General features: G+C 45.9%; 2 protein-coding genes across 4 annotated transcripts in view; both read left to right on the top strand.

Moving 5' to 3' along the window:
- RSF1 (remodeling and spacing factor 1) overlaps positions 1-4,914 on the top strand; it is a 52,497-nt gene extending 47,583 nt beyond the window's left edge. Inside the window, exons 15-16 of the mRNA XM_081949956.1 lie at positions 1,298-1,486; positions 3,591-4,914. Coding sequence (XP_081806082.1) covers positions 1,298-1,486; positions 3,591-4,162 — 761 coding nt within the window. The 3' untranslated portion in view covers positions 4,163-4,914. The remainder of the gene's footprint in view (positions 1-1,297; positions 1,487-3,590) is intronic.
- A 7,776-nt stretch (positions 4,915-12,690) lies between these two features.
- CLNS1A (chloride nucleotide-sensitive channel 1A) lies at positions 12,691-26,286 on the top strand. Of its 3 annotated transcripts, none has more exons than XM_081949984.1 (8): positions 12,691-12,884; positions 15,310-15,446; positions 17,159-17,263; positions 18,080-18,190; positions 21,103-21,276; positions 22,802-22,875; positions 24,825-25,935; positions 25,996-26,286. In XM_081949984.1, exons 1-6 carry the CDS (start codon positions 12,766-12,768, stop codon positions 22,867-22,869), a joined length of 714 nt encoding a protein of 237 aa, XP_081806110.1. In that variant the 5' UTR covers positions 12,691-12,765; the 3' UTR covers positions 22,870-22,875; positions 24,825-25,935; positions 25,996-26,286. The 3 variants fall into 3 exon arrangements, with proteins under 3 accessions (XP_081806110.1, XP_081806111.1, XP_081806109.1); XM_081949985.1 differs by having other exon boundaries at positions 12,693-12,884; positions 17,156-17,263; positions 21,103-21,242; XM_081949983.1 differs by having other exon boundaries at positions 12,694-12,884; positions 17,156-17,263.
- The last annotated feature ends 379 nt before the right edge of the window (positions 26,287-26,665 follow it).

Here is a 26,665-nt window from a genome sequence, read left to right as displayed (position 1 = left end):
GGCGGCTTTCATGCCGAGGGCGGGACTAGAACTCACCGTCTCCTGGTGATTGGCCCAAAGTCACCCAGCCAGCTTTCATGTCGAGGGCGGGACTAGAACTCACCGTCTCCTGGTGATTGGCCCAAAGTCACCCAGCCGGCTTTCATGCCGAGGGCAGGACTAGAACTCACCGTCTCCTGGTGATTGGCCCAAAGTCACCCAGCTGGCTTTCATGCCGAGGGCGGGACTAGAACTCACTGTCTCCTGGTGATTGGCCCAAAGTCACCCAGCCAACTTTCATGCCGAGGGCGGGACTAGAACTCACCGTCTCCTGGTGATTGGCCCAAAGTCACCTAGCCAGCTTTCATGCCGAGGGCGGACTAGAACTCACCGTCTCCTGGTGATTGGCCCAAAGTCACCCAGCCGGCTTTCATGCCGAGGGCGGGACTAGAACTCACCGTCTCCTGGTGATTGGCCCAAAGTCACCCAGCCGGCTTTCATGCCGAGGGCGGGACTAGAACTCACCGTCTCCTGGTGATTGGCCCAAAGTCACCCAGCCGGCTTTCATGCCGAGGGCGGGACTTGAACTCACTGTCTCCTGGTGATTGGCCCAAAGTCACCCAGCCGGCTTTCATGCCGAGGGCGGGACTAGAACTCACTGTCTCCTGGTGATTGGCCCAATGCCGAGGGCAGGACTAGAACTCACCGTCTCCTGGTGATTGGCCCAAAGTCACCCAGCCGGCTTTCATGCCGAGGGCGGGACTAGAACTCACTGTCTCCTGGTGATTGGCCCAAAGTCAGCCAGCCGGCTTTCAGGCCTAAAGCGGGGCTAGAACTCACCGTCTCCAGGTTTCAAGCCTGGTACCTTCACCACTAGACCAAACTGATTCTTTCAAACCAAGTTTTACCTCAGAGTGGGTGAAATGGCTGGGATGAAAATCACATCTGAATAGTTACAGGTATTCAGTTTGCTTGATCGATGTTTTTCCAACATGATGATGGTAAGATGTGTGGACTTCAACTCCCAGAAGTCTCAGCAATAGACTTGCTGACAAGGGAATTGTGGGAAATGAGGGTCACATGCAGTTATTTGGTTTAGAAAATGTTATGGTGGATCAGTGCTTCTCAACCATGACAGTGGTAAGATGTGTGGACTTCAACTCCCAGAAGTCTCAGCAGTAGACTTGCTAGCAAGGGAATTCTGGGAGTTGAAGTCCACACATCTCAATACGGCTGAGCTTGGCAAACACTATCCTCGAGAAACTGATGTAGACATTTTCCCTTTCTTTCTTATCTCCTGGCTTGTTGCCTCGGGCAGAAAATGACGCTTCTTCCGAATACAGCGATGAAGATTATTTGGAAACGAGACGAAGATCTCGGCGGAATCAGAAGCGGCAAGTGAACTACAAGGAAGATTCAGAAAGCGAGGGGTCTCAGAAAAGCTTCCGATACGGGAAAGAGATGAGGAGAATACATAAGCGGAGGCTTTCTAGTTCAGACAGTGAAGGTAGGACACGCATTTATTTATTTCCTACTAGCTGATAACCTGGCGTTGCCCGGGTATGTCGAAGCGTTTGTCTGACAGGGAGCCATTGAGAGGGGCCTTTCTTCCCTACTCCCATGCCCATCATCCCTGCCCTCTCCCTTCCCCCCTCCCATGCGCTCCTCTTTCCCGCCCTGTCTACGATCCTGGCACTTTGCCCCAAATCCATCCGGCACTTCCCCATTGGTCCATTGGAGGGCGAACATCATGGCTGGCTTTCCAGGGAAGCTAGGAAGGAAGTGACATCACAAACAATTGCCGCTCTAGGACACCGCATTCGCTCTTCTTAATGGCCCAGGCTCTCCCTTCTCCCTCCCATGACATCACAAACAGTTGCCTCTCTAGGACACCTCACTTGCTCTCCTTAAAGGGCCAGGCATTCCAGAGTTATGCTGACACACACACACACCAGGGGTGTCTTACACACACACACACACACACACACAGTATTTATTTCCAGAGGGTAAGTCATCTGTGTACCAAGTTTGGTTGAAATTGCTCGAGGCGCTCCAGAGTTATGCTGGAACATACATACATATGGCCTTTTTTTTATATAGATAGATTATTATTATCCGTCAACATTTAAATGCCATTACAATCATGGAGGACTCTCCGCACTACGGAACACAGGTTGGGGGGAATGGGGGTCCAGATAAGCACAAAACAGCCTTGCTGAGCTATTTCCTAAGGTAACTAATTCAATTTTTAGTGTGAAATTTGTATTTATTTATGACATTTTTCCAGATGTTCAAAGGATTCATTCTTTTTCTTGTTTTATCATCATAATCCCGCATGGTCGTTTAGATTGAGAAATAGCCCAAGGTCACTCAGACATTTTCATACAATACAGGTAGTTCCTGACTTACGACCATTCGTTTAGTGACTATTTGAACACAACAGCAACATGGAATGAACCCAGGCTTTATGACCAGTTCTCACGACTGTGGCAGCATAGTCACATGATCAATGGTGACCATTCAAAGTTATGGCGACACTGAAAAAAGCGACTTAGGACTGTTTTTCACACTTAACGACCATTGCAGCTTCCCCCGCGGTCACATGATTTACATTTGGATGCTTAGCCGTGAGTTCATATTTATGACAGTTGTGGCATCCCCTTTTGCGACCTTCTGGCAAGCAAAATCAATGGGTAAGCCAGATACACTTAACCACCGCGATAGCATGGTGGCGCAGTGGTTAGAATGCAGTACTGCAGGCTAACTCACTGGTCACTGCCAGCAGTTCGATTCTGACCAGCTCAAAGTTGACTCAGCCTTCCGTCCTTCTGAGGTGGGTAAAATGAGGACCCGGATTGTTGGGGGTAAGAGGCTGACTCTGTAAACTGCTTAGAGAGGGCTGTAAAGCATTGTGAAGCAGAATATAAGTCTAAGTGGTCTTGGGAAGGAGGGAAGGAAGGAAGGAGCTTGTGGTGGCACAGTGGTTAGAATGACTATTGCAGGCTGACTCTGCCCAGTGCCAGCAGTTCGAACCTGATCGGCTCAAGGTTGACTCAGCCTTCCTTCCGAGGTGGCTAAAATGTGGACCCAGATTGTTGGAGGGGAAATATGCTGACTCTGTAAACCGCTTAGAGAGGGCTGGAAAGCACTGTGAAGCGGTATACAAGTCTAAGTGCTATTGTGAGGGGGGGAGGAAGGAGCTGTGGTGGTACAGTGGTTAGAATGAGTATTGCAGGCTGACTCTGTTTACTGCCAGGAGTTCGATCCTGACCGACTCAAGGTTGACTCAGCCTTCCATCCTTCCGAGGTCGGTAAAATGAGGACCCAGATTGTTGGGGGCAAGAGGCTGACTCTAAACGGCTTAGAGGGGGCTGGAAAGCACTGTGAAGCGGTATATGTCTTAAGTGCTATTGTTATACCTCAGTGATTTTGCTTAACAGCCGTGGCATTAAAGCTGAAGCCAGACTCACTTAACAACTGTCTTGCTTAGCAATGGAAATGTTGGGCTCCATTGTGGTTGTAAGTTGAGGACAACCTGTAATTCCCCCACCCACTCCCCTTCTCTGTGAAACCTTCCACATTTCGTTCCTTAAGTCTGATCCTTCTTGCAGAGAGCTACCTGTCTAAACATTCGGAGGACGACCAGCCAGCCAGGTTGTCCAAACGGTCGGTCCGGAAACGGAGCCACACCACCGACGAGTACTCGGAAGGCGAGGATGACCCAGAGGATGAAGGAGGCCGTCCCGTTCGCAAGCGCGTCAACCGCATCGAAACGGACGAGGAAGACAACATCCCCGACGCAGGCAAGCTGCCGCCGTCATCACCCGCCGAGAAACCCTTGTCCTCTCCCGCCCCGCAGGACCCTGTCAAGAAACCCAGCTACCGGATAGAAAGCGACGAGGAAGATGACTTTGACAATGTGAGTAAGGTGGAAAGCCCGTTGGACTACAGCCTGGTGGATTTGCCCTCCACCAACGGACAGAGCCCCGGGAAAGCCATCGAGAACTTGATTGGTAAGCCCGCCGAGAAAGCCCCCTCGACCAAGGACAGCACAGCCAATGCCACTTTGGCACCCAACGGGACGGGGGGCGGCCTGGAGGCCGGCGGACCAGAGGAAGACGAGGACGAACTCTTGCGAGTGACTGACCTTGTGGATTACGTCTGCAACAGCGAACAGTTATAAGAACTCCCGTTTTTTGTGCTAATTTATTCCATGGTAGCTCATACCAGCGGGCCAGTTATTAAAAAAAAAGGTGTTTTATTTTTCCTAGGAAACTCCACTACAGTATCACTTTTTAAGCAGTTGAAAATTTCACCAGCCCTGCAATTTTGGGGTACCACTTTTTTTTTGGATCCTCTCCCCGTCTTCTCTCCCCCCCCCAACCCAAGCGACTAGATTTTCTTCGTTTTTTTTTTACAACTATTTTTCTTTTGACCCATCGCTTTCCCTCTCCTCCTCCTCCTCCTCATCCAGTTCCATAATCCTGACAAAAAAAAAAAATCGTCCAGATGCAGAGCTTGTAGTAAAAAAGGAGAGAATTGTATATTTTTGACTCTATATTTCCTGAAGGGGCGCACAAAGTGGTTAGGGGCAACGTCATGGTTGTATGTAGCAAAAGCATTCCAATTTGGCCAGGGCCCAAAAAATAAACTTTGGAAGGGAAGGGGGTGGGCGGGCAGGAGGGGGGGGGAACAAAAGGAGTGGGGCGCGAGGACAGAAGCACTTGTGCTCCAACTTTTTTTTTTTTCCATAGGAGATATATATTCTATTTAAATGTTCACAACTTAGACGACGATTTAACATGCCATTTTAAGGGGAAAACGAAGAAACCAATTATCTTTAACTGTTGCATTTTTGTGAACTTGTAGGCTAACTTAACCTTAGTTGATTTTAGTAAATTGCCTTCCTGGAAAAAGAGAAGAAAAAGAAAGAAAGCAACTGTTGACAAGATCCGGAATATTATTTAGCAGAGTGGACAGATTTGGAGGAAACTTCACAGAAAAACAAAAACAAAAAACCACGAGACGTTTTTCTTGGCATCGTCTTTTAATTCATGGTCTCCCCTTTCTTCCCCCCACCCCCCACCCCCCAATAAACATATTTTAAAGGTGTTTCATACAGTAAACCGTGTAAACTCTCATGAGCTTTCCGGAGTTTGAAATGGCACGGATGGGAAGGGCACAAGGTTGCTTTTTACGAATTTTGCTCCTCGGCTGGTCTCTTGCGTACAACAAACTACCGTATTTTTTGGAGTATAAGACACACCAAGATTTTGAAGAGGCAAATTTAAAAAAAAAAACGTTTTTGCACTCTGCAGACCTCCCCAAAACAGCCCGTTTTTCCCGAAAAAGGGCCCGTTTTTTGTCAAAAAAAAAAAGGGGCATGAATAGCCGTTAGGAGGCTTGTAGAGTGCTCTGGGGGGCGGGGGGGGGCAAAAATGAGGAAAAATGGCCCATTTTCTGTCAGGAAAAAAGGGCATACATAGCCTTTAGGACAGGGGTGTCCAAACTTGGCAACTTTAAGACTTGTGGACTTCAACTTCCAGAATTCCCCAGGGGAATTCTGGGAATTGAAGTCCACAAGTCTTAAAGTTGCCAAGTTTGGACACCCCTGCTTTAGGAGACTTACGGAGTGCTCCTGGGGGCTGGAGGGGGCAAAAAACGGCACATTTTTCTCTCATTTCCGCCCTCCCCAGGAGCACTCTATAAGCCTCCTAAAGGCCCTGCACTGCCATTTTGGTGAAGGGGGCGGGGTTTCAGGAGGCCAAACAATGCTGTATTCAGTGTATAAGACGCACCCAGATTTTCAGCCCTGTTTTTTGAGGGAAAAAGGTGTGTCTTATACTCTGAAAAATACAGTAATCCTGGGAGAGATTTCTTATTCAGCCGGTAGCGGAAACCACAGGTGGGCCTGTCTACCCGCCTGGGCTCTTACGTCATCCTATTTAGGCACATTTTTTGTGACCGGGCACATGTGCGGACGGCACACACATGAGAAAAGCACATGCGTGGAAGGCCAGGTGTATGCGTGGCCAGGCGCGTACATTTGCGAACCAGCAGGGAAGGTAAGTGAAAACTATCCCTGTTCGTGGCCCAGAATTTGCGACCATTTTCCGCCGCGGCAAAAGAAAGTCTCCGCTGCTTTCAAAACCCTTGCAGCGTTTCCAATGTCTGCTTCAAATTGAAGTACGGAAATAGAGCAGGATTTAACACTTTTCTTTTTCCTGGGAGATTTTTTTCCTCTCTTTAGAAAACGTGTGCTTGAGTGCGTGTTGTAGTTTTACTTCTCTCTAGATGCCCGAGCAGATTTTAACCGCCATTGGCGTCTTAGGGTTTTTTTAAAAAATAGGGATTTCATAGGTATCGCTTACCAACTGGATTTTAAAATTAAGACTTTTCTGGGAGGTCGTGTTACAGGTCTTCAGGTTTATTTGCATTAGGATACGAGTGAAAGTATGGAGGTCGATCAGAATAGAGCTGGAAGGGACCTTGGAGGTCTTCTAGTCCAACTCTTTGCTCAAGCAGGAGACCTTGTACCATTCCAGACAAATGGTTGTCCACTCTCTTCTTCAAAACTTCCGGTGTTGGAGCATTTACAACTTCTGGAGGCAACTTCTGTTCCACTGGTTAATTACTCTTAAGTGTCAGGAAATTCCTCCTTAGTTCCAGCTTGCTTCTCTCCTTGATAGGTTTCCATCTGTTGCTTCTTGTTCTGCCTTTGGGTGCTCTGGAAAATAAATTGACCAGAATGTCTAAGGAGATTCTCCGTCATCTTGGTCATGGTTGTCCAAAGCTGCTTTCTGGTTTTTCTTTTTGAAGACATTTCGCTTCTCGTCCAAGAAGCTTCTTCAGCTCTGGATGAGAAGCGAAACGTCTTTAAAGAAAAACCAGAAAGTCCAGTTGCCTCTTGGAAAAAAACACCTTTGGGATATAAGTCGGGGTGGGATTGAAAAACGTTAGCAACCGGTTCTCTTCCCAGTTGCTGGGTGGGCGTGGCCATGGGGGCGTGGCCTAGTCAGCTTCCTGCACCGCGGCAGGGAGGAGCGTTTTCACCCTCCCCAGGCTCCGGAAGCTTTCCTCGAGCCTCTGGGAGGGCAAAAAAAGGCCTCCCCTGGCTCCGGAGGCTGGAAATGGGCCTGTATTTCCGGTAGGCCCGTTTTTCGCCCTTCCGGAGCCTGCACTTACCTGGCATGATGAATGGGCCATGTGGAGACACCTAGGAAGGGAGGGGTGGGGTGGTTGGGGTCAACCAATCTTTGTAACCACCGGTTCGACGAACCAGATTAAAATTAACATCCGGTTTGCTCGAACCGGCTGAATCCCATCCCTGGGACCAGAAATGTTGATCTGCCAATTAATGGACATTCAAACATTTGTGGTGTTGTCTCCCACTTCCCAAGAGATGCTGCAGTGTTTCCTTTTGGGGGGGGGGTGCGCACGCACGCACTGTGGGCTCTTTAAAAAACAACCATTCAATTAGTCTGTCTCACTGCTAACTTAAGGATTTTATGTGAATTGCTGCTTTGCATTGAGAAGGGAGAATTTTCCTTCCCCGGACTGCCCTATTACGTTAACACCAAGTTGCATTTTAGAGATGTTGGCCTGCTTGCTAACTGATGTTTATTGCTTTTAAACCCAGCACCCGATCTCTGGATATCTCCTCAAAAATACCCAGATCCCCTAATCTTCCCGAGCTTGAAACTTTAGCTCTCTCCTCTTCCCTCCCCCCCCCCTCTTCTTTCCCAACTTCACACATAATATTCCAGCAAAGTTACTTTCTGCCTTCCTCTTTTAAAATCCTAAAGTTCTTTTTTTAGGGGGGGGGGAGGAATTGGCTTTCCTGAACAGCATTTCTGTAGTCAAATGAAGCCAACGCATTGGCCTGCGCGACGTACATTTTCTTCGAACGCACCACTTCTGACAGCATCCGCAGAAATGATTAACTCGTTCTTTTAAATGTCATTTTTTTCCCTTTCATATGGGTGATGCTTGAAGGCAGTATATATATATATAGCAGTAGCTGGAATGCACCCCTGGCTAACACCCTAGGTAGAAGATAGGCTCAAGATCCAGATGGGTCGTGACAAGACTTGAACTCTGGGCCCTATCTAACAAAAAAATTCAACGCAGAGAAAAGTAAAGTCTTACACTTAGGCAAGAAACACCAAAAGGACATATACAAACTGGGTGAAACCAGGCTTAATATCAGTCACTGCAAGAGGGATCTTGGAGTCTTAGTGAATAACCAGCTAAATATGAGCCAGCCGTGTGCAGCGTCAGCCAAAAAAGCCAATGCAATCCTAAATTGCATTAACGGGGATACAGTCAAGATCAAGGGGCTTACTATTACCACTCTACCCTGTTTCCCCGAAAATAATAACTCCCCGGATAATAAGCCCAATCGGGCTTCTGAGCGCATGCGCTAAAATAAGCCCTCCCCTAAAATATTTAACTGCATGTGCGATCAATCCCCACCATTTCTTGGGGGGGAAAGTGGGGAAGATGCTCCTTGCACCCCACGTGCACCTGCTATCCACGCGCAAAGTAGATGCCACTCCCGCAAACCCTAGCTACCGTGCCACTTCTCTCAGTGGCGGCTGCAAAAAGAGCGGTAGGCCCAGTGACGTTAGCGCTGGCCAGAGTGTGCCAGAGACAGAGCTTCCGTCCCTCTCTGGATCAGTTGATCTGCGGGCCGCAGGCCGAGGTTAAGGGGCCTCCTGCACCTCAAAAATAATAAGACCTCCCCGAAAATAAGGCCAAGCACCTTATTTTCGGAGGGCCAAAAGAAAATAAGACCCTGTCTTATTTTCGGGTAAATACGGCACTACTTCCACAGTTCTGCATTTAAATATTTTATTTACTTGAGATTTTCCATTTGCAAAGATACTCTCCTTTCGAAGTGTTCTTAAGTCCGGATTTCCGTCCCACAAGGACAGTTCAATCTTTAAAATCATAGACGAGAGCGTGGAGATCATCAAGTCCACCCTCCTGCAAACTGCTGGATTTGTCATTACAGTTCGTTTAATGACCGCTCGAAGTTACAACAGCACTGGAAAAAGTGACTTAACCGCCATTTTTCGCACCGTTGCAGTATTCCCCATAGTCACATGTTCAAAATTCAGACACTTAGCAACCAATTCATACTTATGACGGTTGCATGTTCTGGAGTCACCTTTTGCGACCCGACAAACAAAGCTCAGCACGGGAAAACCAGATTCATTTAACAATTACGTTAACAACTGCAGTGATTCACTAAACAACTGTAGAAAGAAAGATGGGCCCAATTTACTTAACAAATGTCCTTGTTGTGGCCCGCCAGCGGCCAGCAGAGCTGGCAGCAGATTCGGACAGCAAGGTGGTTGGGGAGGAACCTGGGCCAGTCCTGGAGTCTGTGGAAGGCTCTGATGAAGGCTCTGTGTTGGAGGCAGAGAGGGGGCCAGGGCCGTATGCCAGTTATCAGCTGCCTTCGGAGTCAGACATCAGTGAGGCAGAAGAACAGCTGGAGCCTGTTCCCAGTGTGCGCATGCGCAGAGCTGCCAGAGGAAAGGAACAGCTAAAGGACAGGGGTTGACTTGGGAGTAAGGCCACAGATGGACAATGAATGGCCCTTCCCAGAGGAAATAAAAGAGGAGCGAAAGGGGAGTGGAGTTTGCAGGAGGCCATGAATTCGCTTCATTGGTTCGTGACTCTCCGAGACTCCTTGCAAAGTTCTGCAGATCTCGGCCTGGCAGCTCTCCAAGCCAGAGAAGGTCTGTGACTAAATCCTCCCTCGAAAGACTTTGCTGGATGTGAATGAGCAGAATTCACAGGAAATTAATAAACGTTTTTGTCGGGACAAGGAGTATGGGAAGCTCAAGCAGGAACATGTCTCACTTAACAACGGAAACACTGGGCTCAATTGTGGTCATCACTCAAGGACTACCTGTACACCCATTACTAAGAACTGATAGCAGCACAGGAGGCCAAGCAAGGAAACCATCTGGGTAGCATACCTGAGTCTGAATAATAATAGTGCATTTAACATTTTTTGAACCATCTTATCCTCCATTGAGTCCCCCAGTTGCAAGTTAACATTCTCATTCCTTAAGAATATTTACTAAGCCCTGTTTAAAACTCACGACCTGATTTTCCTTTTCAATAAAAATATGAATCGGTTTGAAGGGAAATAAATTCTGGATTTTACGCATGGGGTATACGCCTTTCAGGGTGCACAAGAATCTGTAAATACACAACCCATCCCAGGATTGGGTGTCTCGGTCCCAAGCTGGTTGAGATGAATTAGGAAACAATATGCAGTGTGTGTTGTGTGCCTGCCTCACCCTTCAAATTTTTCCTATACTGCCCTCTTATATGGATGTTTCACGTTGCTTTTTTCCTCTTTTGGGGGGGGGGGGGAAATGTATTCAAACTGGAGGTTTGGAGTGAAAAATAGATGATGTTTCTTCATATTGTACATAATGCTTTTTCCCCCCCAATGTTTTTTATTTTTTATTCTCTTACATACCATTTTAAATATACATTCACATAATTGTTATTCTTCTTTACGTTTGTCATTCTTATACATTTGTTATTCCATTTAATAGGTTATAATAGACAGTTTGGGTTGTTTTATTTACCATCCCTTCCTTCTATTGTAACATCCCTTGTTTTCCCTTTCTTTTCTCCCTCCTTCCCTTCTCTACTTCCTTTCTTCCTCCTTTCCTTCCCCTTCCTTCTTCCCTTACCTCTCACCTACTCCTGCTCTTCCTCTTCTCCTTCCTACCCTCTCTCCTTCTCTTTCTCTCCCTTGCACCCTCCTCTCCTTACCTTTTTTCCTTCCCTCCTCTTCCTCTTGTTCTCTCCTCCTCTCTCCCTTTCTTTTTCTGTTGTTATAGGTGTGTCTTTCAAATCTCAGTTTATGTTTTCTTCGGATGGCATGTCCACGAACCCAAATTTGATTTAGCATCATTTCTTATTTCCTTTCCTTTGCTAATCTATCCTAGGTTCCTCCCCCCCCCTATATATCACTCTTGAATATATACTTGTATATTTAATGTTAACTTTTCTGTTTTCCCCCTCCCCCTTTTTCATTTAATATTGTACAAAATTCTGAGCTTGCTTTTTATTACCATATTTTGATTTTTCTTTCTCCCCCCCCCCCCTCATCCCAGTCCATTCATTTGCATGGATCCTTTTTTCACTTGATCTAGACTAGAGTGTTCGAATTCTCAGCCCACAAAACTGGTTAACTGCTGTTGACTAACAGCTGGTGTTTTTAGCTTTGCAGTACATGACTGTTTAAATACTGTATTCCTTGTAAATTGAAGTTTTTTTAGAAAAAAAATGTTACAGCGGGTGCCAATATTTTTGTTAACAAAATGTTCAGTGTTTTCTCACTATGGTCTGGTCAGAACTTTTAGTGTATAAGCTGGGCCTGTGGCCTTTTAAAAAAATAAGCTCAGAGGCCTGATTGTGTAACTTTTTTTTTCTTTCATAACATTTTTGTTTATAATATCTGATGTCCTTTCTTTCATATGACATGTAAATTGTCATAATAAAAAAAAACCCATTTAAATAAGCTGATGCACTGAGTACCTATCAGAAGAGACATAAAGGTATCCTTTTTTTCTCAAAAAGTTTTTTTTTAATCTCTTACATACAGTTACAGGTATACGTTCACATAGTTATTTATTCTTATTTATATTTATCACTTTTACACATTTAGTTTTCCATATAAAATATACATTCTAGGTTGGTTTGCTTACCATCCCAGATAGGTATGTAGGTAGGTAGATAGATAAGAAAGACAGACACAGAGGAAGGAAGGAGGGAGAGAGAGATGACAGAAGGAAGGAGGATGGATGGATGGAGGAAGAAAGGATGGACAGACAGAGACAGATAATGGAAGGAAGGAGGCAAGGAAGGATGGTAGGTAGGTAGGTAGATGATAGATAGATAGATAGATAGATAGATAGATAGATAGATAGATAGATAGATAGATAGATAGATAGATAGATAGATAGATGATAGACAGAGACCAGACAGACAAAAAAAACCCCATTTAAATAAGCTGATGCACTGAGTACCTATCAGAAGAGACATAAAGGTATCCTTTTTGGGTCAAAAAGTTGTTTTTTTTAATCTCTTGCATACAGTTACAGGTATACATTCACATAGTTATTTATTCTTATTTATATTTATCACTTTTACACATTTAGTTTTCCATATAAAATATACATTCTAGGTTGGTTTGCTTACCATCCGAGATAGGTAGGTAGGTACGTAGGTAGGTAGATAAGAAAGAGAGACACAGATGAAGGAAGGAAGGAGGGAGGGAGAGATGACAGAAGGAAGGAGGATGGATGGAGGGAGGAAGGACGGACAGACAGACAGATAGATAGTGGAAGGAAAGAGGCAAAGAAGGATGATAGGTAGGTAGGTAGGTAGGCAGGCAGGCAGGCAGGCAGACAGACAGACAGGTGAAGGAGGGAGGGAGGGAGGATGGACAGACAGACAGAAATAGATAAAGGAAGGAAGGAAGGAGGCAAGGAAAAATAGAGGGAGGGGAGGGCGTGCGCGCGCAGGCGGGGAGAAAGTCACGTGACACCGCCACAATCGCCACTGGGAAGCGCCGTCTTCTCGTCTCTATGGTGACAGCCATAGACGCGCGGGGCGCTCACTCTCTCTCTCTCGCTCTCCCTCCCTCCCTCCACTCTATGGTGACGGCGAAAGGAAGCGTCGGGGCGTCTCGGGGTCAGCCTGGGCGGGTTGTCCTTCCTGTGTCTCGGGCTAGGCCTGGCGCTCGCTATGAGCTTCTTGAAGCGCATCGCGGAGCCGAGCGAGGGGATCCGGCTGAGGCAACCCGATACGGAGGCCGTGCTCGCGGGACGCGGCCTGGGCACCGGCAGCCTCTACATCGCGGAGAGGTGAGGAGGGCGCACCTATACATACCCGAGGAGACCTGCGGAACTCCCTGCCACCGGAAGGGCGGAGGAATGATCCTGCAAATCGGCTTTTTCTTCGGAGGAGGAAAAGGAGAGCCGGCCCGTGGATTTCATCCGTGGTCAGATTTTTCCAACCTGCAGCTCAGGAACCTCGTCCTGCCGCAATATAATCGCAGTTTCCATGAGGGATCATGGGCCCCCCTGGATGCCTGGTTTCTAAGGGTCCCCGGCGACTGTTGAACGGCTGGTTGCCTTCATCGAATCATATTTTTAGCAATGGGGAGACTTTGGGCCAGTCCCTCTCTGTGCCTGTCAGCACCACCCGACTCATTGGGTGGTTGTGGTTGTGGGGAAAATGGGAGGGAGAAAGCACGTTGGGTATCTTCCCTGCTTGCCTTGAGTTGATTTGTAAAAATAAAAAGAGGCAGGCAGGCAGATAGGATAGAGATGGATGGATGGATGGACAGATAAGATACAGATAGGATATAGATATAGTTAGGAAATATAGATAGATGGGATATGGATGGATGGATGAAGAGAGAGTGATAGAGAGGATATAAGATGGGAGACAGATAGACGAGATGGATGGACAGACAGACAGACAATATAGGATAGATAGGACAGAGACGGTATAGATATGATATATTTAGGATATATAGATGGAATATGGATGGATGAATGGAGAAAGCAAGAGTGATATAAAGGATATAGACAGAGGATATAGATAGACAGATAGATGCGAGATAGACAGACAGATGAGATAGATGATATAATAGATAGATACAGTAGATAGATGATAGATAAATAGATAGATAAATAGATGATAGATAGATAGATGATAGATAGATAGATTGATAGATGATAGATAGATAGATGATAGATAGATGATAGATATGGATGGATGGATGGATGGATGGATGGATGGATGGATAGGATATAAACAGATAAGATATAGATATAGTTAGGATATATAGTTAGATGGGATATGGATGGATCAATAGAACAAGAGTGATAGAAAAGATATAGAGGATATAGATGGACAGATAGATGGGAGATAGACAGATGAGATAGATAGATAGATAGATGATAGATAGATAGATAGATGATAGATAGATAGATAGATGATAGATAGATAGATAGATAGATAGATAGATAGATAGATAGATAGATAGATATAGGGATGGATGGATGGAGATATGGATGGATGGATAGGATATAAACAGATAGATAGGATATAGATATAGTTAGGATATATAGTTAGATGGGAGATGGATGGATCAATAGAACGAGAGTGATAGAAAAGATATAGATAGATAGATGGAAGATAGACAGATGAGATAGATTGATGATAGATAGATAGATGATAGATAGATAGATATAGTGATGAATGGATGGAGATATGGATGGATGGATAGGATATAAACAGATATAGATATAGTTAGGATATATAGTTAGATGGGATATGGATGGATCAATAAAACTAGAGTGATAGAAAGGATATAGATATAGAAAGCATATAGATAGATAGATGGGAGATAGACAGATAGATGAGCTACATACTACACAGACAGACAGATAGATACTGTATTTAAGGCTCAAATGTCCAAGCATGGGGCATCCTTACAGTTTATCCCAGTATTGTTCAAACTTGGAAAAAGTATGGGACTTCAATTCCCAGAATCCGTTGTACTGGCTGGGGATTTTTTGAACTTGGAAGGCTGGGCGCGTGTCCACCTGTAAATGTCATTGAGACACAGGTGGCTTCTTCCTTCAAGCTACAGTAGCTATGATGGCCATAGGTGATCTCGGGATATATGTGGCAAAATGTGTAAACCCTTAAAAATGTTTGCCTGAGATCCTAGCTGTCGGGTCACAACAATAGTAAAAATGGCTGAGCCCACCATTGTTATGGCTGATTCTGTTTTAAGATGGTTACAGCCTGTGGTTTGAGATGGTTTCTGGTGGATAACTTTTTTTTATATTGGTTTGATGGTATGTTTTTGAACTCAAAATGGCGAATAAATCTTTCTAATTTTTATTTAATTGTATCCAGCCTTTATTATTGTATAAATAACTCAAGACAAAGAACGTGTACCACACAATTTCTTCCTCCTATTTTCTCCGCAACAACAGCCTTGTGAGGTTGGTTGACCCAAGAAAGGGTGACTGGCCCAGCACTGAATCCCTCTTCTGTATAATCCCGACTAATACTCCTGCCTCCTGTATCCATTAGCAATCTGTGTCTTGGATCCAGGTTTTATTCTGTAGCAGCTTTAAAAAATAATCAAAGATTTCCTTCTTATGGCTCAGATCAATGTGAACTGTGATTTATGAGCAGTTTGCTGTAAAATTCTGTTCTTATCAACTCGGTTATAACTTTTTTGTTGTTGTTCCTTTGTATTCTTAGTCGTCTGTCATGGATAGCAGATTCAGGCCTTGGATTCTCATTGGATTATCCCATCATAAGCTTGCATGCCATCTCCAGGGATTTGAATACTTACCCGTGGGAACATTTGTATGTCATGGTGAATGCAAAGTTTGAAGGTAAGTTGGACTTGTTAGCAATGGCCCTTAGATTTATATACCACTTTACAGTGCTTTACAGCCCTCTCTAAGCGGGTTACAGAGTCAGTCTATCACTGTTGTGGGCTGCCAGCGGCCAATGGAGATGGCAGCAGATTCGGACAGTGAGGAGGTTGGGGAGGAAGATGGGCCAGTCCTGGAGTCTGGGGAAGGCTCTGATGAGGGCTCTGTGTAGGAGGCAGAGAGGGGGCCAGGGCCATCCGACAGTTATCAGCTACCTTCAGAGTTGGAGATCAGTGAGGCAGAAGAACAGCTGGAGCCTGTTCCTAGTGTGCGCATGTGCAGAGTTGCCAGAGGAAGGGAGCAGCTAAAGAACAGGGTTGACTTGGGAGTAAGGCCACAGGTAGATGATGAATGGCCCCTCCCAGAGGAAATAAAAGAGGAGCGACAGGGGAGTGGAGTTTGCAGGAGGCCATGAGTTCCCTTCATTGGTTCGTGACTCTCTGAGACTCCTTGCCAAGTTTTGCAGATCCCGGCCTGGCAGCTCTCCAAGCCAGAGAAGGTCTGTGACTGTAAATCCTCCCTTGAAAGACTTGGCTGGATGTGAAGGAGCAGAATTCACAGGAAATTAATAAAAAGGGTTTTTGCTGGGACAAGGAGTTTGCTTCATGCTCTTGGGAAGCCTCGGTCAGAACAATTGCCCCCAACAATCTAGCTCCTTGTTTTACCGACCTCAGAAGGATGGGAGACCGAGTCAACTTTGAGCGGGGAATCAAACTGCTGGCAGTTAGGAGAGTCAGCCTGCAATGCTGCATTCTAACCACTGCATTACCAAGGCTCTCTTTTCTTTTTCCTTCCTTCCTTTTTTCTTTCTTTCTTTCTTTCTTTCTTTCTTTCTTTCTTTCTTTCTTTCTTTCTTTCTTTCTTTCTCTCCTCCCTCCCTCCCTTCCCCCTTCCTTCGCAATAGCATTTAGACTTACATATCGCTTCACAGTGCTTTACATCCCTCTCTAAGTAGTTTATAGAGTCAGCATCTTTTCCCCAGCAATCTGGGTCCTCATTTTACCCACCTCTGAAGGATGGAAGGCTGAGACAACCTTTTATTCTAATCCTTTATTCTCTTGAATCTTCTTTTTGCCTCCCTCGATGTCTGTGGAGATGTCATCCAGCCATGGTTGTCCCAAAGGTGCTTTTTCAAGAGGCAAATGGACTTTCTTGTTTTTCTTTGAAGACATTTCACTTCTTATCCAAGAAGCTTCTTCAACTCCCCACCATCCAGTCAGAACTGAAGAAGCCTCTTGGAGGAAAAGCTAAATGTCTTCAAAGAAAAACAAGAAAGTCCAGTTGCCTCTTGAAATAGTGACTTTGCCTCCCTCCCCCTTTCTCTCTCTCTTTTTTTCTAGCCCTTTATTGTCTTGAATTTCTCTTTCCTCTCTCCCCTTTTATCTTCCTCACTCTCTTTCTCTCTTTTCTCTCCCTTTCATTCTCTCTCTCCCTCCTTTTCCCTTGCTCTCCTTTTCTCCCTTCCTCCCCTTTTTTCTTTCATTTCGTATAGCAGAAACCAAAATTGTGTAAGCTACACCCAGTTATTGGGTTTTAGTGATTATCCCTGGACATTAGCTATCTTTGCTGGAAATGACAGCAGGAGCTCCCAGTGGTTCTACTTCTTTGGAGAAGTGAGGCAGGAATGCCAGGTTCCTTGACAGGCATCTTCATTTTTGATTTCTTAGTAGAAGAATCCAGAGAAAGTCCCATTCCGGAGGAGGAAGAGGAGGAGAGCGACGATGAGTTTGAACCCATCTCAGAATTCCGATTTGTTCCCAGCGACAAATCAGCGTGTAAGTAGGGAAAAAAAGATCACACAAGTTTTGGCATGGAGAATATATCCTATTCTCTAGAATAGAGACTAGAACTCACCGTCTCCTGGTGATTGGCTCAAAGTCACCAAGCCAGCTTTCATGCCTAAGGCGGGACTAGAACTCACCGTCTCCTGGTGATTGGCCCAAAGTCACCCAGCCAGCTTTCATGCCTAGGGCGGGACTAGAACTCACCGTCTCCTGGTGATTGGTCCAAAGTCACCCACCTGCCTTTCATGCCTAAGGCGGGACTAGAACTCACCGTCTCCTGGTGATTGGCCCAAAGTCATCCAGCCAGCTTTCATGCCTAAGGCGGGACTAGAACGCACCTTCTCTTGTTTTCTAGCCTAGTGCCTTAACCACTGCATCAGACGGCTTGTTTTTTCAGAATAATGCTGGCACCCATCTAACTGGCAAGCAAACACTATAATTCTGATATACCCTCCTCCTCCGTAGATTTTCAGTCCGCGGGGCAAGCACCTGTAGCCCTTGATCTACGACCACATTTCCACCGCTAAGCAAGAGAGTAGTTCAGTGAATAGCCACCTCCAAATGTACGCTCTTTCTTGCCACAATTGTTAAGCAAATCGTTGCCATTTTCCAGTGAATCATTTGGTCATTAAGCGAATCTAGCTTCCCCCATTAGCTTTGCTTGTCGGAAATGAGGTGGGAGGGTCCCAAAAGGTGATCCCATGAGCCACCGTCATCACCACACCCCAGTTGCCAAGTGCCTGTCAAAATGCCTTCGTGGAGCAGTCACTGAGTGACGTCAATTTTTGCACTTGTGTTTGAACCTAGTGGAAGCCATGTTTACCGCCATGTGCGAATGCCAGGCGCTGCACCCTGATCCGGAGGACGAAGACTCTGATGGCAATTACGACGGGGAGGAATATGATGTCGAGGCTCACGGTGAGTGGGGCTTGGAGTCCCCTAATGTGCCATCCTCTCCCATTGACTTTGACCCAGCTGAGGCCCCATTAACTGGCAGTTTTGCATCTGTGCCAAGAGGCCAAAAAGAAAAGAAAAAGAGGGAAAAAAAGGTTCATTGATTAATGTCCCAAATGAGCTTTTTTTTTTTTCCAAGAGGCAACTGGACTTTCTTGTGTTTTTTTTTCTTTTGAAGAGGTTTCGCTTCTCATCCCAGAAGCTTCTTCAGCTCCAACTGGATGGTGGGGAATTGGAAGGATTTATACTGCTTGCAGGCAGCTGGTCATTTGCATCCTTTTAGAGAGTCATTGAGGCCACTTGGAGGTTTGTCTGTAACCTGAGTGCTGCAAATAGGGGCAAATGGTTCCTGTAGTCTGCAATCTTTCCCCTCTGGAAATCCATTCCTACTCCCACACCCTTCCAAGCGTCTTCACCCAAATTGTGTAGCTAAATGTCTGCCAAAATCCTCAACCATCCAGGCCCTGGTTGTCCCAAAGGTGCTTTTTTCAGGAGGCAACTGGACTTTGTTTTTTTTTTCTTTTGAAGACGTTTTGCTTCTCATCTAAGAAGCTTTTTCAGCTCTGACTGGATGGTGGGGAATGGAAGGATCTGTACTCCTTGCAAACCGCTGGTCATTTGCATCCTTTTTAGAGAATCATTGAGGCCACTTGGAGGTTTGTCTGTGTTGCAAAATCATCCTGCAGAAAGCACAGCTCCACAACACAGTCCTTTTATCAGTTCCAAGAAGGCTCCACACCTATTTGCACCACTCAGATGACCCTCAGGACACAGAGAAACCTCCAAGTGGCCTCAACGACCCTCTAAAAAAGATGCAAACGACCAGCTGTCTGCAAGGAGTATCAATCTTTCCATTCCCCATCGTCCTGCCAGAGCTGAAGAAGCTTCTCGGATTGGAAGTGAAATGTCTTCAAAAGAAAAAACAATAAAGTCCATTTGCCTCCTGAAAAAAAAGCACCTTTGGGACAACCAGGATCTGTATGACGGAGAATCTCCACAGACATTCATTGATTAATCATCGTCTTAGTCTGTAAGGTAGTCCTCACTTAACGACTGGTCGCTTACTCACTGCTTGAAGTTACGGACTTTCCCAGAGCTACTTATGACCTCTTTGAATGTTTCTGAACACCCCCTTGTTCCCGGGAGGGGGAAGGGGGGGGGGATGTGATCGTATTGTGGGCACTAGGCTTGCATTTATGCCTGTCTGCCATGCTGTAAGGCAGGGGTGTCCAAACTTGGGAACTTTAAGACTTGTGGACTTCAACTTCCAGAATTCCCCAGCCAGCCATGCTGGCTGGGGAATTCTGGGAGTTGAAGTCCACAAGTCTTAAAGTTTCCAAGTTTGGACACCCCTACTCTAAGGTCATGTGACCTTGTCTGTTGCTCTTTTACTGGTTTCTGGTCTTTACTTCCAGTTTCTGCCAAACAACGTCCAATGGGAAAAACAGGCTTTCTTAACGACTGCAGTGTTCACTTAATGACTGTGATTTCTGCTTAATGACTGCGCCATTAGCTTAATGGCCACCCCTCCCACAAATATACGTAACAGAATCAGGTTACCTATGGAAATAATTCCTGGAAAGTAACACAGGTTGTCCTGGATTTACGACCGTAATTGAGCCTAAAATTTCTGCCGCTAAGCGGGACATTTGTTAAGTGAGTTTTGCCCCGTTTTGTGACCTTCCTTGCCACCGTTGTTAAGCGTATCATGGCAGTTAGGTTAATGACATGGTGGCTGACGGAATCCAGCTCTTCCCCATTGACTTTGCTCATCCGAAGGTCGCAAAATGGGATCACCTGACTCCAGGATGCTGTCACCGTCATAAATACGAGTCAATCGCCTGTCATCTGAATTTTGATCACGTGACCAGACCCTGTTGTGTTCTCTTTTAAGGCAGAGTTCCCCAAACCTTTTGGGTTGGCGGCCCAGAGCAGTGGGATGGGGAAAGATGGGGTGGTTTTATGGGCCTGCACAAGCGCCCACAACATTCACAGCGAGTTGTGCGACCCGGCTGCAAGTAATGAGGCTCGCGTGAGTGGGACCACGAGCACCTATGGCAACGCTCTTGTTCTGACCTAGCTCCCCAAACACGACCAACCCTCTGACGTGAACTCAACAGATTCCTTTATTAGGAGCACTGGCAGTCCTGGCAAAAAGTTTCTTGCACCACTGTCTAACAAGTCTGTCCGGCTGGGAGATGAATAGTTACCTGCCACACCTATTCATCTCCGCCCCCTGCCTTTTATCCCCAGAGCTAGGGTGGAGCTTCGCTAACACCGGTGGCTCTTCCGTCCCAAGGACCGGCCCATCATTTTCCACAGCTCTCCTCTCCTCTGCCACATCTATTCATCTCCGCCCCCTGCCTTTTATCCCCAGAGCTAAGGTGGGGCTTTTCTAGCAGTGGTGGCTCCACTGTCCCAAAGACCGGCCCATAGTTTTCCACTGCTCTCCTCTCCTCTGTACTTTGTGCATCCGTGCATCAGGCACTGGACCAGCTGTTCTCCTCTTCCTCATAGGCCACCTCCAGACCTGGCGGCTGTTGACGCTCCAACTGAGGGCTGACGGATGGCTCAGGCTCCGCTTCTGTCTCTGTCTCTCTCTCTCTCTCTCTCTCAGCTCCATTCCCTCTTCCCCCTCGGAGCTCTCAGATTGCCTTGATGCTGACCCTGACTCCCCCTCCCCCTCCTCCTCTGATTCTTCCGCCAAATGAGCCAGCGGCCGACAGGCTACAGCAGCTCGCACAAGCGGGGCCACATGGACGCCCGCACTCTGGCCGGCCACTCATGTGGCTCAGTGGTAATTAAGCTGCGGCCCAGGCATTTGGGACCCCCGCTTTAAAGGCTAACCTGCGTATTGGATTTTGTTCTTGGCACAGAAATCGGTCAAGGCGATATCCCGTCCTTCTACACGTACGAGGAAGGCTTGTCGCGTTTAACAGCCGAGGGTCAGGCGACCTTGGAGAGGCTGGAGGGCATGCTGGCCCAGTCCGTAAGCACTCAGTACCACATGGCCGGGGTGAGAACGGAAGATACTCTGAGGGATTTTGAAGGTACGAATTCAGCGTGCAGCTTTTCGTGAGTGACATTAGAATGTTGGAGGGGCGTCTCAGGTTAGGATTTAAGGCGGGCACCTCCAAGCTCTGCAAACGGTTTTTGCTGTTCGACACAAGTCTCTTCCTGTGTCGAATAGTAGAGAAACCCGCCAGTGGTGGGTCGCTCTTACCTTCGGTACCAGGACACTGCTCGTGGTCCATTCGTGCACACGCAGGACATGTGCTATGCTGACATGCGCTGCCCACGCATGCGCACTTTACCGACCCTGCGCTACCCAGCCGCTTTTTGGAGGTCGCACAGCCGCCGCACACTGTGCGGGCAGGCGCAATTGGCCTGGTTGCCTTAGAAACAGGTAAGGAATGCGGGCAGGTGGGACAAACGAGCCACTGTACCAGTACGGTGGCCGCTGCTCCTGACTACGACCGGTACGACTGTACCGGCCGGAATCCACCCCTGAAATCCACCCAATCATTTTCAACAAACTTTCCTTCCATTTAATGACAAAGAGATTTGGATGCCGCAGTCATTAAGTGACTCACTGCAGTTTATAACACGGTTGTTAAGTGAATCTGGCTTCCCCATGGATTTCGGCTTGTCAGAAGGTCATAAAGGGACCACGTCACACCCACAAAAACATTGCGACTGTCGTAAATGTGAAGCAGCTGCCAAGCATCTGAATTTTGATCCCGTGAACACGGGGTGTTGCGACATTTTTGTAGGTGTGAAAAAATGGTCATAAGTCACTTTTTTTCCGTGCCGGTATCCCTTCGAACGGTCATTTAAATGAATGGTCGTACGTTGAGGACCACCTGCAGTAGCTGTGGTGGCGCAGTGGTGAGAATGCAGTACTGCAGGCTACTTTTGCTGACTGCCGGCTGCCAGCCGTTCGGCAGTTTGATCCTGAACAGCTCAAGGTTGACTCAGTCCTTCCGTCCTTCCGAGGTCAGTAAAATGAGGACCTAGACTGTTGGGGGCGAGAGGCTGGTTCTGTAACACCACTTAGAGAGGGCTGGAAAGCAGTGTGAAGAGGACGGAAGGAAGGAGGAAGCCATTAGTTGCAGTGTTTCGAATGCAGTATCCTGTTTTCCCCGAAAATAAGACCTCCCCGGATAATAAGCCCAATTGGGCTTTTGAGCGCATGTGCTAAAATAATCCCTTCCCGAAAATATTGCAACACAGCAGCAGCCATAAGGTGACCACGCTTGCCGCCTCCTGCACCTCAAAAATAATAAGACCTCCCCGAAAATAAGACCAAGCGCTTATTTCAGGGGTCAAAAGAAAATAACAACCTGTCTTTATTTTCGGGGAAACACGGTATTGCAAACTCTGCCCACAGCCAAGAGTTCAAATCTCTCCAGGCTGACTCAGCCTTCCGTCCTTCCGACGCGGGTCAAATGAGGAGCCACATTGTTGGGGGCGAGAGGCTGACTCTGTAAACCGCTTTGAGAAGGGTGTAAAAGCACTGAAGCGGTATATAAGTCTTAAGTGCTGCCTTCATTCCGTTGCTGTTTTTGCTTTCAGATGGAATGGAAGTCGATGCGGCCCCAGTAGTTACGGGACAATTTGAAGATGCCGATGTTGATCATTAAAGGAAGGTAGGAACGATCCTCCTAATTATCTCTCTCTCTCTTCATCGCGTTGAGCCTCTGGCTTCATTTCCTTGCTTTAGCTCAGACCAATAATCCAGTTTGTTAAAAACCTGAACCCTCTGCTCTGCAGTTTGTTAAGTGAATCCTTTGATTGTTGAATCAGCTTCCCCTCCATTGACTTTGTTCGTCAGAAGGTAATCCCATTACTCCAGGACCCTGCTACGTCCTACGAACCAAGTGCCCGAATTTTGTTCGCCTCATTGTGAAGGATCCGTGACGGTCATAAGTATAAGTCACTTTGTAAGCCATTTCTTTCAGCGCCGTTGTAACTTGGAACGGTCCATAAGCAAATTACAACTCCTCAACTTATGTCCACATTCTGTTGTTCAATGAGACATTTATTAAGGGAGTTTTGCCCCCTTTTACGATTTTTGTGGCCTCCGTTGTTAAGTGAATCTCCACAGTCGATAATTTAGCAACACGGTTGTAAAAGTGACTCTGGCTTCTCCGTTAATCTTGCTTGTCAGAAGGTCACAAAGGGGGGTCACGTGACCCTGGGACCCTGCAACCGTCCTAAATATGAGTCAGTTGCCAAGCATCCAAAATTTGATCACATTACCACGGGGATACTGCAGTGGTCGTAAGTGTGAAAAAGAGTCATAAGTCCCTTTTTTCGATGCCGTTGTAACTTCAAGCGATCACTAAATGAACTGTTGTAAGTTGAGGAATACCTGTATGCCAAAGGCCCATGGAAAAACTGTGGCCTTCCCACAGGTGGTACCTATTCATCTACTCACCTTTACAGCTTTTCTAAACTGATAGGTTTTTACATTGTGAGCATTTCAAAGCTTACTTGAAAAGAAAACTAATGTGAAACTCTGCCAGGAGATTCTTTCTTTCCTTCTTTCTTTCTTTCTTTTTATCTTTTTCTTTCTTTCTTCCTCTCTCTCTCCCTCTTTTCTTCCTTTCTTTTCTTTCTTATTCTTTCTTATTCTTTCTTTCCTTCCCTCTTTCCCTCCTTTCTTCTTTCTTTCTTTTTTACTTTTTCCCTTTTTCTTTCATTCATTTATTCTTTTTCTCTTTCTTTCATCCTCCCTCCCTTCCTCTTTCCCTTCCTTTCTTTTCTTTCTTTTACTTTCTTTACTTCCTCCCTCCTCTCCTCCCTTTTTTATTTTCTTTCTTACTTTTTCCCTTCTTTTCTTTTTCTCTTTCATTCATTCATTTATTCTTTCTCTTTTTCTTCCTTCCCTCCTTTCTCTCCTCTTCCTTTTTTCTTCTTTCTTTCTTTCCTTCCTTCCTTCCCTCCCTCCCTTTTTCTCTTTTCTTTTTCTCATTTTCTTTTTCTTCCTCCCTCCCTTCCTCTTTCCTTCCTTTCTTTTCTTTCTTTTCTTTCTTATTCTTTCTTTCTTTCCTTCCCTCCCTCCCTTTTTCTTTCAATTTTTTACTTTTCCCTTTTCTTTTTCTTTCATTCATTTATTCTTTCTTTCTTTCATCCTCCCTCTTTCCCTTCCTTTCTTTTCTTTCTTTTTCTTTCCTTCCTTCTTTCCCTACTTCCCTCCCTTTTTCTTTCTTTTTTCTTTCTTTTTCTTTCATTTTTTCATTTTTTCTTCCTTTCTTTTTCTTCCTTCCTTCCTTTCTCTCCTTTCCTTTCTTCTTTCTTTCCTTCCTTCCCTCCCTCCCTTTTTCTTTCCTTCTTTTTCTTTTTCTTTCTTTCCCCCCTCCCTTCCTTCCTCTTTCCTTCCTTTCTTTTCTTTCTTATTCTTTCTTTCCTTCCCTCCCCCCCCTCCCTTTTTCTTTCTTTTTTCTTTTTTTCTTTTCTTTTTCTCTTTCTTTTTTCTTTTTCTCTTTTCTTTTTCTCTTTCGTTATTTCTTTTTCTCTTTTCTTCCTCCCTCTGTCCCTTCCCTCCCTCCCTCTTTCTTTCTTTTTCTGAAACGCAACTTCTTGTGTCTTTCAGATTCTTTGGCGTCTTCAAAGCAGGATTTCCCCAAGACTGAGAAGGTTACAAGAATAAACACAGTTCAACCTCTAATTAGACCCAAACATGGAGACTGCAAATGGTTTTGTAGCTGCGCTTCTAAAACATGATTTGACCTTTTTTCATACACATAGATTGCAACACACACACACACAGGGGAAGTTACATCTTGGCTCTGATCGGAGAATTAATTATGGCTTGCAATTGGGAGAGCCTTTACATGAAATACTAGAGCAGGGAAATCCAACTTCCACAAGTTTTTAAGACTAGTGGACTTCAACTCCCAGAATTCCCCAGCCAGCCATGCTGAGTTGAAACTCCCAAAGTCTTAAATTCTGGGAGTTGAAGTCCACAAATCTTAAAAGTTGCCAAGGTTGGACACACCCTTGTATCAGAGAGTAAGGAATAAAATTGTAACTTAGAATTTTAGATGGTTCCAGGATCTTTCCCGTAGGTTTTAATGCTTGTTTGTCTACAGCCAGGTTCACCCAACAGGGATTATTATGCTATTATCTAAGGCAGGGGTGTCCAAACTTGGGAACTTTAAGACTTGTGGACTTCAACTCCCAGAATTCCCCAGCCAGCCATGCTGAGTTGAAACTCCCAAAGTCTTAAATTCTGGGAGTTGAAGTCCACAAATCTTAAAAGTTGCCAAGGTTGGACACACCCTTGTATCAGAGAGTAAGGAATAAAATTGTAACTTAGAATTTTAGATGGTTCCAGGATCTTTCCCGTAGGTTTTAATGCTTGTTTGTCTACAGCCAGGTTCACCCAACAGGGATTATTATGCTATTATCTAAGGCAGGGGTGTCCAAACTTGGGAACTTTAAGACTTGTGGACTTCAACTCCCAGAATTCCCCAGCCAGCCATGCTGAGTTGAAACTCCCAAAGTCTTAAATTCTGGGAGTTGAAGTCCACAAATCTTAAAAGTTGCCAAGGTTGGACACACCCTTGTATCAGAGAGTAAGGAATAAAATTGTAACTTAGAATTTTAGATGGTTCCAGGATCTTTCCCGTAGGTTTTAATGCTTGTTTGTCTACAGCCAGGTTCACCCAACAGGGATTATTGTGCTATTATCTAAGGCAGGGGTGTCCAAACTTGGGAACTTTAAGACTTGTGGACTTCAACTCCCAGAATTCCCCAGCCAGCCATGCTGGCTGGGGAATTCTGGGAGTTTAAGTCCACAAGTCTTAAAGTTCCCAAGTTTGGACACCCCTAATCTAAGGTGACGAGAGTTACGACAGAGATACAAAGTTAAGGGAATTGTGGAAACCCTGCAAAGAATGGACTCCGTCTCTCCGAGAATCTTGTCTGATGTTTCTAAGGGGCCCCTTTTGGCACCCAAGCAAATGGTTCTGAGCTCCAGATAAATCTTTTTTTGTTATTTCCGCTATAAAATGAAAATGAAGTGGTTCAATAAAGGTGATTTTTGTATCTTACAGCTTAGCTTGCTTATTGCCGGGAACTTAGTATTTTCCCGTTTCTGCGCGGGCTAAAAGCAACTGGTGTTTATCTCGGTATTCAAAGTGGGACACCTATAGTAGCCACGGTGCAGGAAGTCCTCGGCTTACGGTCATAAGTCGTGATGATCATAAGGTGGGTCAACAGGTAATTAGATCTGTTTTTATGGCCTCGTTTTCATAAAGCAAAGGTAAAGGTTCCCCTCGCACGTATGTGCTAGTCGTACCCGACTCTAGAGGGCGTTGCTCATCTCCGTTTCAAAGCCAAAGTGCCAGCGCTGTCCGAAGATGTCTCCGTGGTCATGTGGCCGGCATGACTACACACCTAAGGCGCACGGATCGCTGTTCCCTTCCCACC

This window comes from Natrix helvetica (genome assembly GCF_964273705.1).
Source record: "Natrix helvetica genome assembly, chromosome: 4".
In the NCBI taxonomy this organism is placed as follows: Eukaryota; Metazoa; Chordata; class Lepidosauria; order Squamata; family Natricidae; genus Natrix; species Natrix helvetica.
The sequence above is the reverse complement of the archived record's forward strand: the minus strand, read 5'-3'. Positions and strand labels throughout refer to the sequence as shown.